Below are 13,209 nucleotides of genomic sequence, written 5' to 3'. Positions count from 1 at the left end.
ATTTGCATAGTTACCTTTAATGTGGTTCGACAACGTTTTAGACTTCAAATTTGCGGATGGGCGGATGGGTGCCAAACGGGGCGTCGCGGGGCGGCAAGGTGAGCCGTTGAGGGGGCGTGGCATTGGGCAATGGGGCAAAGGGGCAAGCCTGCTGTCAATAGACGCCAGGCAAAAGTTCTTCAACAATATAAACGGAACAAAAGTTTTCTTTACACACGCACACACACACACACACACAGACACACACACATGCATACACTTGCTGCATGTAATTTAAAATGAAAAATTCTATTCTTTTGACACACACTCGCACACACACACACACACACTTAGCACAACAAGCATTGATTTCATTTGCATAAATAAGAGAAGAAGAAGAAGAAGAAAAAAAGTAAAGAGAATTTTCATTAGCTGACGTAAATCCCCGCCAGACATCTGCCAATTGCATTCATACATACATATATATGTATGTGTGTGTATATAATATCAGTAACAACTCTATAGCCTCTATGTGGCGTCTATATAGAATTAAAGTCCCATATTGTCCTTGATATACATGATATTTTGATACCAAAGACTTTATAATCGAATATATTCGACATGAAAGTAATATCTTTATCAGGAACCGTAACGATTATAACTTTTATGGCAAAAAATTAAAAAATTAAAATTATTTTTTGAGTAATTACAAAAAAAAAATTTTTGAGTTATTAAAATTAATTTTTATGATAAAAAATAAAAATAATTATTACATATCGATTTGTATATAGAAATCAAATTATAACTCTTATTTTCAATTTTTATAATAAAATTAGAAGTAAAAATAATATTTATTTATTTTAATTTATTGAATAAATTTAATTTATCTAATAATTTTTATAATAAAAAATAAAAATATTATTTTTTATTATTATAAAAATTGAAAATAAGCATTAAATCGATTATGATTTTTATCAGAAATTAATTTTAACAATTAAAAATAATTTTTCAATAAATTTATTTTTTGTTTTTAGTTTGCCATAAAAAATAACTTATGTGTGTTTTTCCCTCTCTTCTTGGGGGTTGTTTTGAACCTAAATTTTTCTAAATTCATAACGCTCCCTGATCTTTATATATCTAGCGACTGACCCATCTAGTGTACTAGTAATATCCATAGTTGTATTTCGGCAGTTCCTAATATTATCAATAATAATTAAATATTTAAGACTTCTACAAGCTATATCATTTAGTTTTATATTCTACAAGCTATATCATTTATTTATAGTATTAAATACGTTTACACATAACATAGAAATCGAAGATTCCATTTCACTCTCGTCGTCGTCCCCTTTAAACAGGTTGAAACTTGATGAGATCTTAAGTATATCACTATATCTATATCTATATCTGGCAATGTATCTTCAGCATTCTTATTTTCTGTAGCTCGTTTTATTGTTTGTTCTATATTCGTTTCAACTCTTAAAAAAATACCGAGTTGAAGCTAATATACCCGCTGGGCTATGGTTGAGCTTGGAATATGCTCAGACTAATAAAGCGCTATTCACGGCAATAGCTTGAAGCATGACAGGTGCAGGCATTTATATGTGTTACACACACACACAGACACACACGCACACCCTTTGATAAGAGCTTGTTTTCAAGTATCCCAAAAACGAAAAAAACTATTGCCTACTTTTGTGCGCAAGACAATCGAATGCCAAGCAGCAGTCGTACCCCCCCCTCCCCCCTTGCCACATTTCCGCCCACCTTAGGCATTTTACACGCACGCAGTCAAAAATCGCATAAATTAAAAAACTGCACACCAACACACACACACGCACACACACACACTAATACACACTGGCGTAGCTGCCTAATGAAAGACAGTCTGGCAACCCCTTTTTTTGGCTTTTTTTGAGCTGCTGCCATCGTTTGCTTGGGGAGTGAGAGCGGGAGCAGTCTCCACACACATGCACACACAACCGCCCCCCCCCCCCCCCAGCTGTCGCCCCCGCCGCTGCTCGTGTCGTGCTGCCACCAAGGAAGTAATAAAGTATCTCAAAAGTAACTTATTAACCATGCTGACAACGCAGCCAGTTCCTGTATCTCCGTCTATGTGTGTGTACTGCTACCGGGTATGCGTATGCGTGTGTGTGTGTGTGCGTGTGCGTGCGTGTGTGTGTGTGTTTGCTTGCTGCCCGCCCACTCGAACCGCGCGACATGTCTCATGTTTGCTAATTGCGAGTCGATTTTTCATTTCACATTTTTCTCTTATGAATGTTGCGTGCCACCCGTTTACCACCCCTCTCCCATGCTCTTCGGCCACACCTCTGCGGCCCCTTTTGTACCTTTTCTTCGGGCATGGACCTTGGCTGTGGCTCTTTGGTCCCAGAGCCACTTAGCAAACTTGATTGAGCCCTTTTCTCCTTTTTTTTTTTTGTTGTTGGTTGGACAATGCGCCATATTAGGCGTGGCAGTGGTGGGAATACATAAATGTACAATATATATACATATATATCGTATGCGCATATATCGCATATATGTATCGCAAGTGCGTATATCGCTTGCCTCGCTCTCAGCCTCTCGAAATGACGCAAATGGTTAATTTAATTACAAATTCTTTGCTTTCTTTTAGCATTCATATTAAATTTTCATGTGGTCCCAGTGCAGACACAACTGTGTGCGTGCGTGTGTGTGTGTGTGTGTGCACCTGCTGTCATTGCTACACTTGCTGCCTTCGCTTCTGGACGTTTAAATACCCTAGAGACTGGCACAGCCTCAACCCAAACGTCACACTCCCCCTCTCCCTCTCCCACTCTCCCTCTCTCTCTCTCTCTCTCTCTCTGACACACACATGCACGCACGTTCACTGATTGTGACTTCAGTGAAAAATAGCGCTCATTAATGCTGCTCATTAGCAGCCGCAACGGTCGCACGCTCTGCCTTGTCCTTTAGTCCTTTGTGCAGGTCGAGCTCCCTGGATATGTGGGGTTGTATCCAGCTCTAACGGTTTCGGCCACCATTCAACGAGTGTCAACTGGCAAATGATTCGCCATTATTTACTAATAAAACTCATCGAGTTTCACCACACGCTAATCGAATGTGGCCCCGCCCAACCCCTACAACTCCAACCCGCCCCACCCCACGCAACCATCTGAAACTCCCTTAATATAGCTTCCATCTGTGACAACTTGTCGCCGCTCTGGCAGCACTCTTAATATGTTCTGACTGCACGTCCTTACCCCACAGCCAAATGAGCCCAATCCACTTGACTCTGGCAAAGCCCATCACAAACCCAAACCCTAACTCAATCCCCATCCGCATCCCCATCCCAATAGCATTTAGCGCGTGGCTGACCTCTGCAATTAGTTGGCTAAATATCTATAGGAACTAGATAAACTATCTATCTTTAAATAGTAGCTGTATTACAACTGACCAACTGTTTATCTATTTCACTTTTAAGATTTACATGCATATCTAATCTATTTAGTCCTTGCTCTATCTAGCGTATATATGTAAATGTATATATATGTACATATGTATTGTATATCTAATTGGTAAATGTATCTATCTATAAGTCGCTCCTATGATGCCTCTAACTCATCTACCTAATTTCGCTCGCTCTTCATTCACTCTCTCTCTCTCTCTCTCTCTCTCTCTCTCTATCTCTTCCTTTGAATTCTATTTTCTGTATTCGTTCCTCTGGTAACTCTGTTTCTTATTGAAATGTACTTTAATTATATCTCATCATTTATTTTTCTCTCTCTCATTCGCACTATCCTTCTCTCTCTCTTTTATATCTATCTTTTATTCAAATGCTATTTAATTATCCGTCAATATCTTGAATTCTCTCTATGTCTCTGTCTCTCTTTTCTATATCATTGCATTATTTTTGCTGCATTTGTTTCTCTTTTAGGTCTATCTCTTATTCAAACGGTCTTTAATTATCTCTCATTATCTCATCTTTTCTCTCTCTTTCACTCTATTTCTTTGTACCCCTAAATTATACCTCATTATAGCTAATTTTCTCACTCTCACTCTCCTCTCTCTCTGTCTTTCTTTCACTCTCCTCTCTTTTCTCTCTCTCTCTCTTCAATTATGCCTCATTATCACTATTTCTGTCTCTCTCTCACTCTCTATCACTCTGTCACCCTTTCTCACTTTCTCACTCTGTCTCTCTTACCCTCTCTCTCTCTCTCCCTCTCTCTCTCACTCTCTCTCTCTCACTCTCTCTCGTCTCTCTCTCACTCTCTCTCTCTCTCTCTCTCACTCTCTCTCTCACTCTCTCTCTCTCTCTCTCTCTCTCTCTCTCTCTCCCTCTATTTCTACTATCTTCAATACCCCTCTATCGCTCTTAGCCCCTATTTTCTCCATCCCTTAATCCTATGATACAAACAAATTAAACCATTTGCGCTCAACTAGAGCTATACCTAGAATTTCCGCAATCTTTGTGGTAATTGGAAATCGGATAGTCTGGAAATGTTTAAGTCTCCGCTAGCCGAGACCCCAACAGGATCTCAATGGGGGCAATCAGCTCGAACTTCACCTCAAATACCAAATTCAATTATGAATTGGGCAAAATATAGAACAATGCGCATAGTTAGAATCTGCACAGATATCTTAGGCACATACATACACATATATGGATGTAGGTATATATGTAGGTATTTACCACTAAGATGAGGGTTGCTCGCTGCGCACTCATAAGATTTTGATTAATGGCTCAAGCCGAGGCTCGATTCAAATTCGATTCAATTTGCAAACGCTGCTTCCTTTGCCTCCCTTCCCATCGACGTTGGGCTTTGATGCCTGCTCCCAAGTGGGCGGCGACAGGGCGTGTGGGTGTGGGCGTGACAGTCGATGGCTAGTTGTGCTGCCATTCAAACTCTTTTCCGTTGACTCTTATTTTTATACATATTTTTTTTTTTTTTTTTTTGGGTCATTCCTTGCGTTTAATTTCGTTTATTCATACGAATGGCCACAAAATGACATTTGCATTTGCCATGGACAGCGGTCACTGAACCAAAGCCCCAAGCTGTGCCCCACGCCCCTAGCCGCAGCCCTAGCCTAGAGAGAGAGCCCGCAGCAGCTGCGACTGCATCCCGAGGGAGCAGCTGAGGCTGCCTGAAGATGTGAATAAGGATATGAATGAGCATGTGAATATGTGAAAGTGAGTTGGAGTTGGGGTTGGAGCTGGAGCTGGAGCTGGCCCTAATCTCATAACGAATGAATGGCACATTTGGCAAATTTGTTTTGACAATTGAGAAGCGAGTGCTAAATTTATGGCATGCCAAAGTGCGAAAAACTATCCATTCAAATTGTAGCACCCACTCCTCTAGTGACCCTACCTCTACCTCTACCTCTATATACATATATATACTATATATATATATCTTTGCATTTGTCTGCGTAATTAATTTCATGCTGAGTCGACGATTTTTAGGCCGAGGCACAAAAAGGCGCAGCTAGAACAGAGATAAATGAGCTTAAACCTGTGCAAAGCTGAAGCTAACTCGACTAAACAATACCCTATACGTACATAAAGCTTATCTATTGCCTAACTACCTAGCTTAAGTCACATTTGACTGCATTAAAACGTATTTTCACTCAGCTTTACATGGTTTTTTTTTTTTTTTGCTTCTTCAAGTTCGAATTGGAGCATTTGAGCGTTCCAAGCTCGAACCGGTTCATGAACTATTCGCTATCTCAGTAAGAAATGCCACGACTTAAGCGTTTGCTGCATACCCTGTATTTGTATGGCAAATCTTTAATTTTAACAACGAATCTATATTAGATTATTATATATCTATATGAATGACTTACAGGGTATTCAGAAAAGGAACGGGGTATGGTAATCGTCTTGTTAGTTAAACAACAAATTATACACTGCATATATACACCCTGTCTACACACACGCCATACGCCATAATGAGCATTCGAAACAGCATACCCACTATCTAGTTGGTGTACAGGGTATCTCAATTCACTATAAAAACTATTTGTTCAGGTCGAATGTAAATGGCATGCAATTGAATGACTTAGCAGAAATACCAAAATTTACAGGGTATTATTCAGCATGCATGACAGACCTAAAGTAACATGAGTGATCTATGAGCTAAGCATATCATATTTTTAATGACCTATTAGCATGTCTCATACTGAGCGATGGAAACAACATGCCCATTATGCACATGTGGTGTGCAGGGTATCATAATGCAATAGGTCCTTGGCTCGTTGGCCAAACATGGATGGGTTGCAAATGGCATTGCTGTTGCTGCCATAACTGTGTTGGCCCGTCGCTGCTGTCGGCTGTCGTTGGCAGCGCCTTGGCCAATGTGGCCAAAAAGCAATTAGCAAAGTTTTCGGCTGCCGTGGCCGGTGCCAGCCGACTGCCATAGCCTGGCTGGCCTGCAGACACTCCATGGCAGCAGCAACTATTCGGCCATCATCAATCTGCGCTGCTCCTGCTGCAGTTGGCTCCACTCGCTCCGCCGGATAGTCCGTGTCCGCGTCCATGGACGTTGGGCTGGTCGAACCAGGCGCGACCAGCGTCATCTCCAATTATTCATGGATAATCTAACCCAAAATGGGACGTTAATTACGGACGCATGTCACTGCCACGCCTCTGCACCAGTCACCTCTCCCCCCTGCAGTCTCCTCTCGTCTCTTCTCTCAGCTGTGATTGCAACATTTCGCAACTATTCGTTTGTCTCTCTGTCGAAACATCGCTGACCCAACGACAAAGCGAGGGTGGCTATTAAGCTATTGGCAAATGCTAGTTTAATCTAGTTTAAGAAAAAGTTGCAATTTACTATGCATTAAGTCAAGCTGGCCCCATATATTTATATCGACAACGTAATTCTCCTCATTATAGAAAGTCCTTTGATATACATTTATTTCCTTAAGTCTTTTTCTCATCCACAGACAGGGTGCATTCAGCATTTGACAACTAAATGAGCGACCCTCGCGTAATTGCACATTCCCCTTTTGTGTGATTAATTGAGCTGCAAATCGTTGCAAAAACGAAAGAGGAAATACAAATTGCAATATTCTGTTTTTGACAGGTCAGAATAAAGTCGCAGCGACTTCAAACCAAAAGTGCAGACAACAATCCAATTAAAATTTGAGACAAAATAAATGTAGAGATTGATAAACATATATGCAGATGTATATTTTATTTGAAATACGAATTGCTTTAAATCTATTTGACATAACTAATCAAGAAAGAAAGATTTAATTTGAAAGAAATGAACAAAATGGGGCGACTATTTTAAAAATGATAATATGCTATGTACATAGACAATTTTTCATTGAATTTATTATGAAGTCAAGGTTAATTGTCAATTTGTTGGCGGGAAATTCAAATATGAAGAGTGCCCACTGGGCAGCCCACAGTTTGTATTTTGCCAACGAATGTGGGCTTCCTAATAGGCTACTGTTCACAATTGATACACATAGTTCACCTGATTGGCTTTTATAAACATGCACAATTCATGCTTGCATTTCTGGAAGAAAATGATTGTGCTCTTGTTTTCCGTATTAAAAAGCCTGGAAAGTATATTATTGCATTATTCGCAAGTAATTTAATGCACTTCAAACTGTTCCCAGGCTATTCACATATGAACAGCACTTAATAGGCAGCCCACATTTTTTGGCCGTAGCAACAAGTGTGGGCAGCCCAAGCGCGGGGTATTCACAATTGGCATATGCATTTCGAAAATCAGCTGTACAACATGCATGTGGTCACCCTAATTTTCCATTCATCAGCTGTTCATAATAGATACGCTGCTTCCGACACCAGCAAAACAGCTGTGCAACCTGTGTGCTCCAACAAATTTTGCCTAGCCGACCGCCACAATTGAGCAGCATACACGCCTTGAACTGTATGTAAACAGAATCTGGCGGCTAAGCGCATTGCTGAAAGGATTTTCACTCTAATGGCCAACATAGTCCAATATATTGTGGTGCGTGGTGACCTGCGCAGCACCCTCAACTGGCCACTGGGTGCGGTAATTGCGCAATGTTGCCATGCAACGGCCGCTATCATGAGCCTCCACGCTGACGACGAGGACACGCAGGCATATCTCAAGGATCTGGACAACATGCACAAAGTGGTGCTGGAGGCCAAGGATGAGGCGGCGCTGCTAAAGCTAAGCGAAAAGCTAAAAGAGAACGAGATCAAGCACAAACTCTGGATCGAACAGCCAGAGAATATACCAACCTGCGTAGCACTCAAGCCCTATGTCAAGGATGTGGTACACAAATATGTGAAGCATCTGAAACTATTAAAGTAAACAACTGTAGCTTAGATACCAGCATTTAGCATTTCTATATAACAATAAAAGTGAATAGTTTGTATATGTGCGTGTTTGTTATATGATTGCAATTGATTTTTATTCATACTTACAGAAAGCTGGCGAGGATCTATGAAAAGTTCTAGCTCTAGTGAGAGAGCGGGAGTGGGTTACCTGCTCTAGATGCTGTTGAGGTAGTTATACTCCTCTGATATCCACTTAGAATATTATGAAGATGATTCCGAGTCACTTGCATATTATGAATTCAATACGGCTGATTGAAGTGTAGAGAATATTATCATAGCTTCTTTAGTCTTCCTTCACGTTTATCGCAAAACTAACGACTGAGTGGCAGAATATACATACATATGTATGTATATGAAGCTAGACACATCACATAGTAAATAATGGAATATTACTTAGTCAGGCTCGGCTTAGCCGATTCAGCGTTCTTCTTTGCAATATAAACAAACGCCGATCACGCCAAGTACTTACATACATGCATACATCATATACTTATATCTGATCATATTAATAAGCTGATTAGCTTCGTTAAGCTTATGCAACCAAAATTGCTGATCCATAGATCATTAGAAAATTATATTTCAATATATCTGCAGATATCTCCTTCCATCACTCTCCCTCTCTCTCTCGCATTTGTGAAGCCAGCTACCATGCCCATTGTGCACAATAACTTAGAATGCAATCGATAGGTAGATATCGATATGTTTAGCTGAGCCGGCAGCTCTGCAAATTGCCAGTGAAATTCCACACCAGAAAACGGGAAATTCCCCAGATATTCCGAGATATGCGCGAAAAAAAATAATTAAAGACCTTAAATAAAAAACAATCTTTGGTTGATATTCTCAATAATTTATATTTTAATATTGATTTCTTCTATGTCTGTTGCTGTGTGTGTATGTTTTATATTTTTTATTTTGTTTCTTCAATCTTCTTTTTAAGATGGGTCCAGCCATTGGATATTACCACTAACCATAGTCATATTATTATGGTTAGTGATATTACAAATAGATTTATACAAATTTCCTGAACTAAAGTCTTCGTTAAAACGTACAACAATTCAAATACATATTCTTGCCAAACAAGTAAATTGATAATAATTAAAATTTTGATTAAACCCTATGCAAATTGTCTAGATCCAAATTAGTTTTACATATGTATATATGTATGTATATGTATGCTTACATATGTATGTATATATATGTTAACATATGTATGTTTACATTTGTATGCATATGTGTGTAAATATGTTAACATATGTATGTATATGTATGTTAACATTTGTATGTAAATGTATGTTAACATATGTATGTATATCTATGCTTACATATGTATGTATATATATGTTAACATAAGTATGTATATGTATGTTAACATATGTATTGTTTTACATATGTATGCATATGTATGTTTACATATTTATGTATGTATCTGTATATGTATGTTAACATATGTATGTATATGTATGCTTACATATGTATGTATATATATGTTAACATAAGTATGTATATGTATGTTAACATATGTATTGTTTTACATATGTATGCATATGTATGTTTACATATTTATGTATGTATCTGTATGCTGTATATGTATGTTAACATATGTATGTATATGTATGCTTACATATGTATGTATATATATGTTAACATAAGTATGTATATGTATGTTAACATATGTATTGTTTTACATATGTATGCATATGTATGTTTACATATTTATGTATATGTATGTATATGTATGTTTACATTATTATCGTTATTTCGTTTGCCGTTGAAAAAAAAAATTAAGATGAATAAAAATCTTTTAAAATCGAATTCACTCCACGAAATCCGAGCTTAGCTTCTAAGTTGACTGTGATTTTCATTGGCATTAGGATTAGTGTTGGGATTGGCATTAGCATTAGGATTGGAATTGTGGTGGGGTGGCATTAGCTTCTTACGGATGAACTGCTCGAAATTGCTGCGATACAGAATATTTGGATGCTCTTCGGTGGCGCATGGGTCCACCTGCAGTGTGCTGGTCCACTTCCAGAGTTTGCGCCTCATGTAGCTGTGGCGGAACGACGAAAAGATCTCATTAAGGCGCGAAGGATTGATTTGGTCCTTGAACAGCGACTCGTTCGTGCTGGTATTGAAGTAGTATATCTGATGGTGAGACCGCGAATAGGCGGTCACATAGCTGACCGTCAGTTCGCAGAAGAGGAGGACGCCGCCGGGCACGAAGAACTTGTGATCGTCGAACATGAAGCCCAGGCGCTGCGAGTTGTCCTTGAGCGTGTACGGACGCATCTGGCCGAAGAATTTATCCATGTCCTGGAGCCGGAAGAGCGGCTTGCAACGGATGGTGCCGCACGTACGCTCCTGCTTGTACGGCTTGTTCAAGCTGCGCGCAAACTTCTCACACATGCTGACGCGCTCGAGGAACGGGCGCCGCCGTATATCGATGCCGCCCAAGCAGATGGCATCCATGATGTGGAGCGCCGAGACGCTCTGCGAAGTGCGCGCCTCGCCGGTGTACTCGAACGCGATCTCGCCGAAGAATACGGTGCGTGGCTGGATATTGAAGGTGGACTCGACCTGCTCCCACTTGCGGTGGTCCGTGTAGCGCCACAGGTTGCCGCGCGACTTGCACAGGAAGAGGGTGCAGCCGTTGATGTTGTTCTCGCCGCGTCCAATGGGCATGAAGTGCCAGTCGTTCACGTTCAGCTTCTCGCTGTGCAGCTGCCTCTCGGACTTCAGCTCGTTGGCTGGCATGTTCATCCACTTGCGATCGAAGGCCCAGTCGCAAAGCAGCTCCTCGAGCAGGCGCTCCGTCGGCTTCACCTCCGGCGCCTGGCGCAGCTTGTCGGGCAGTCCCCAGCACTTGAGGCACTCCTGGCGCACCTCCGACTGGCGGGCCTCCTTTAGCTCCGGGTTCTGTGCAAATGCCGCTATCTTGCGCAGCCCGACGATCTGCTTCCTGCCAATGACATTGTTCGAATCAATAATGTACTCCATGAAGTGCACGTCCTGCACCATCTCGTTGTGATTGAACAGCTCAACCACGTCCACAATATCCTCCTGGTGCTTCTGTCCGTTCGCCACATTCAGCACCTCATTCACGTGGTCCAGGTAGCTAATGATGGCCTCCGTGTCCGGCAGCTTGTACTTGCAAATGATGTAGCGCTCCGAGTTGGCCGGACGGCTGCTGTTCGGCTTAAGTATGGCTATCTGCTGGAAGCACTTATACATCAGGTAGACGAGGCTGACGCTGAATGGCGTGAACAGGTCGAACAGCTTGCACACAAAGCTGCCGCCGACGCGCAAGATCTTCAGGGCCGTATTGAATTGACAGAGATATAGCTGCTTGGAGAGGATCTCCTGGATGTTCTCCTGCCCCTCCACCGAGAAGCCGCCGTCGGCCATGGCGAAGTGGACGCCTTGCGGTGTGTGCTTGCGTATGTAGTCGTTCAGGGAGTTCTGATTGCTTGTGTTGAATATGTCGCCGTCGTCCTTTACGCCGTAGAATGTGTCAAACGACTCCGGCGAGGCGGCGAAAAACTTTTCCAGCTTGAAGTCATTCGAGCCGCGCAGCGTGAACCCAAAACCGCGCGCCTCCCAAGACTTGCGGTAGAGCACGTACTCGGAGAAGCCGCCAGGTCCTGCATAGACAGAAAAATAGATTAAAGCATATATAGAGAAGGAGATCTGTGATCTGAGATCTGATCCTTACCCGCGCACATATCCGCAAAGTAGAGCAGCTCGTTCGGACCGATCAACGATTGGCCATTCTTGTCCCGCGGATCGGTGAACATGTATTGGCACAACGAGTCTATGTTGGCCATCTTGACAGCGGCACGATTCAGAAAGATGGAGCAGCGAATCGTCTCGAACGGATTGCAGCGAGAGCGTGCCCGACGCTTCTCTGTATCGTTCAAGCTGTCAAAAACTGTTTTTGCACTAAGTATGTGCTTCAAGATCTCGGGATCACAGAATTGGGTCTCGTCGTCGATGGTGAGCTTGCGCGGGCCGGTCACCATTTGCATCATCAGCTGCTCCAGCGTGTAGGCGCCACAATTGTTGCCCTCCTGCTTAAGCCAAATCAGCGATTCCGGTATTTCCAGGTCCTCCAGACTCGGATCCCATTTTCCCGCCGACCAATGGTCGGTATTCAGCTTCAGGCCAAAGCCACGACGCCCATCCTGCTGCACGGCAATGACGGGCTCGAGGCGACCCTGGTTGCTCTTACCCAGACCCTTGTCATCCTCGTAGCCCATTTTCTTCATCATGCCCATGGCCTTGTTTGAATAGCAATAGCTGTTGAGCCAATCGCGCTTGATCTTCTTAGTCTTTGGCTCAAAGTTCTCATCGTCCGACTGCTCCTCCATTTTGCGAGCTGTGTTTCTTTTGCGCTGTGCAGCTGATTTGTTTACACTATTTAGCTGTGTAGGGAGTGTGGGCTCTTGCTGATTCTGTTGTGGCTGCTGCTGATTCTGTTGTGGCTGCTGCTGCTTCTGTTGTGGCTGCTGATTCAACGGCGGCTGCTGCTTCTGTTGCTCTATCTGCTTCTGTTGCGCCTGCTGTTGCTTCTGTTGCTGCTTCTGTTGCTGCTTCTCTTGCTTTTGTTGCTCTTTCTGTTGTTGCTTCTGCAACTTTAGCTGTAGCTTTTGCTGCTGTTTTTGCTCCTTCAGCTGCTGCTTCTGCTCCTTCAGCTGCTGCTTCTGCAGCTGCTTCTGCTCTTTCAGCTGCTGCTTTTGCTGTTGCTTCTCCTCCTTCAACTGCTGTTTCTGTTGCTTCAGTTCTCGTCTAATTTGTCGTCGCTCCGCTCTCTGCGCTCGCTGCTGCTGGCGCTGCAGAGTTTTTAGTTTGGCGTTTCTTATAGCGATGGTAGCTCGCGATAACATTTCGTTCTCGTCTCCCTCCATTTATCGCGA

General features: G+C 42.2%; 2 protein-coding genes across 3 annotated transcripts; one reads left to right on the top strand and one right to left on the bottom strand.

Moving 5' to 3' along the window:
* The first annotated feature begins 7,750 nt into the window (after positions 1-7,750).
* Positions 7,751-9,132, top strand: LOC108618610 (putative peptidyl-tRNA hydrolase PTRHD1). Of its 2 annotated transcripts, XR_016271058.1 has the most exons (2): positions 7,751-8,323; positions 8,389-9,132. XR_016271058.1 is itself a non-coding variant. In XM_018014692.2 (1 exon), the coding sequence occupies exon 1, from the start codon at positions 7,917-7,919 to the stop codon at positions 8,271-8,273; it is 357 nt and encodes a 118-aa protein (XP_017870181.1). In that variant the 5' UTR covers positions 7,751-7,916; the 3' UTR covers positions 8,274-8,337. The 2 variants fall into 2 exon arrangements, 1 of the variants encoding a protein (XP_017870181.1); XM_018014692.2 differs by lacking the exon at positions 8,389-9,132 and having other exon boundaries at positions 7,751-8,337.
* Cmtr1 (Cap methyltransferase 1) lies at positions 9,126-13,209 on the bottom strand. The gene is made up of 2 exons (XM_018014647.2): positions 12,009-13,209; positions 9,126-11,937 (listed from the first exon to the last, which is right to left on the bottom strand). The coding sequence occupies exons 1-2, from the start codon at positions 13,198-13,200 to the stop codon at positions 10,133-10,135; spliced, it is 2,997 nt and encodes a 998-aa protein (XP_017870136.2). The 5' UTR covers positions 13,201-13,209; the 3' UTR covers positions 9,126-10,132.

Source organism: Drosophila arizonae, chromosome X (genome assembly GCF_054131065.1).
Source record: "Drosophila arizonae isolate 15081-1271.41 chromosome X, UAZ_ARI_1.0, whole genome shotgun sequence".
Lineage (NCBI taxonomy): Eukaryota > Metazoa > Arthropoda > Insecta > Diptera > Drosophilidae > Drosophila > Drosophila arizonae.
Note: the sequence above shows the minus strand (reverse complement) of the source record. Positions and strands in the feature narration are given on the sequence as shown.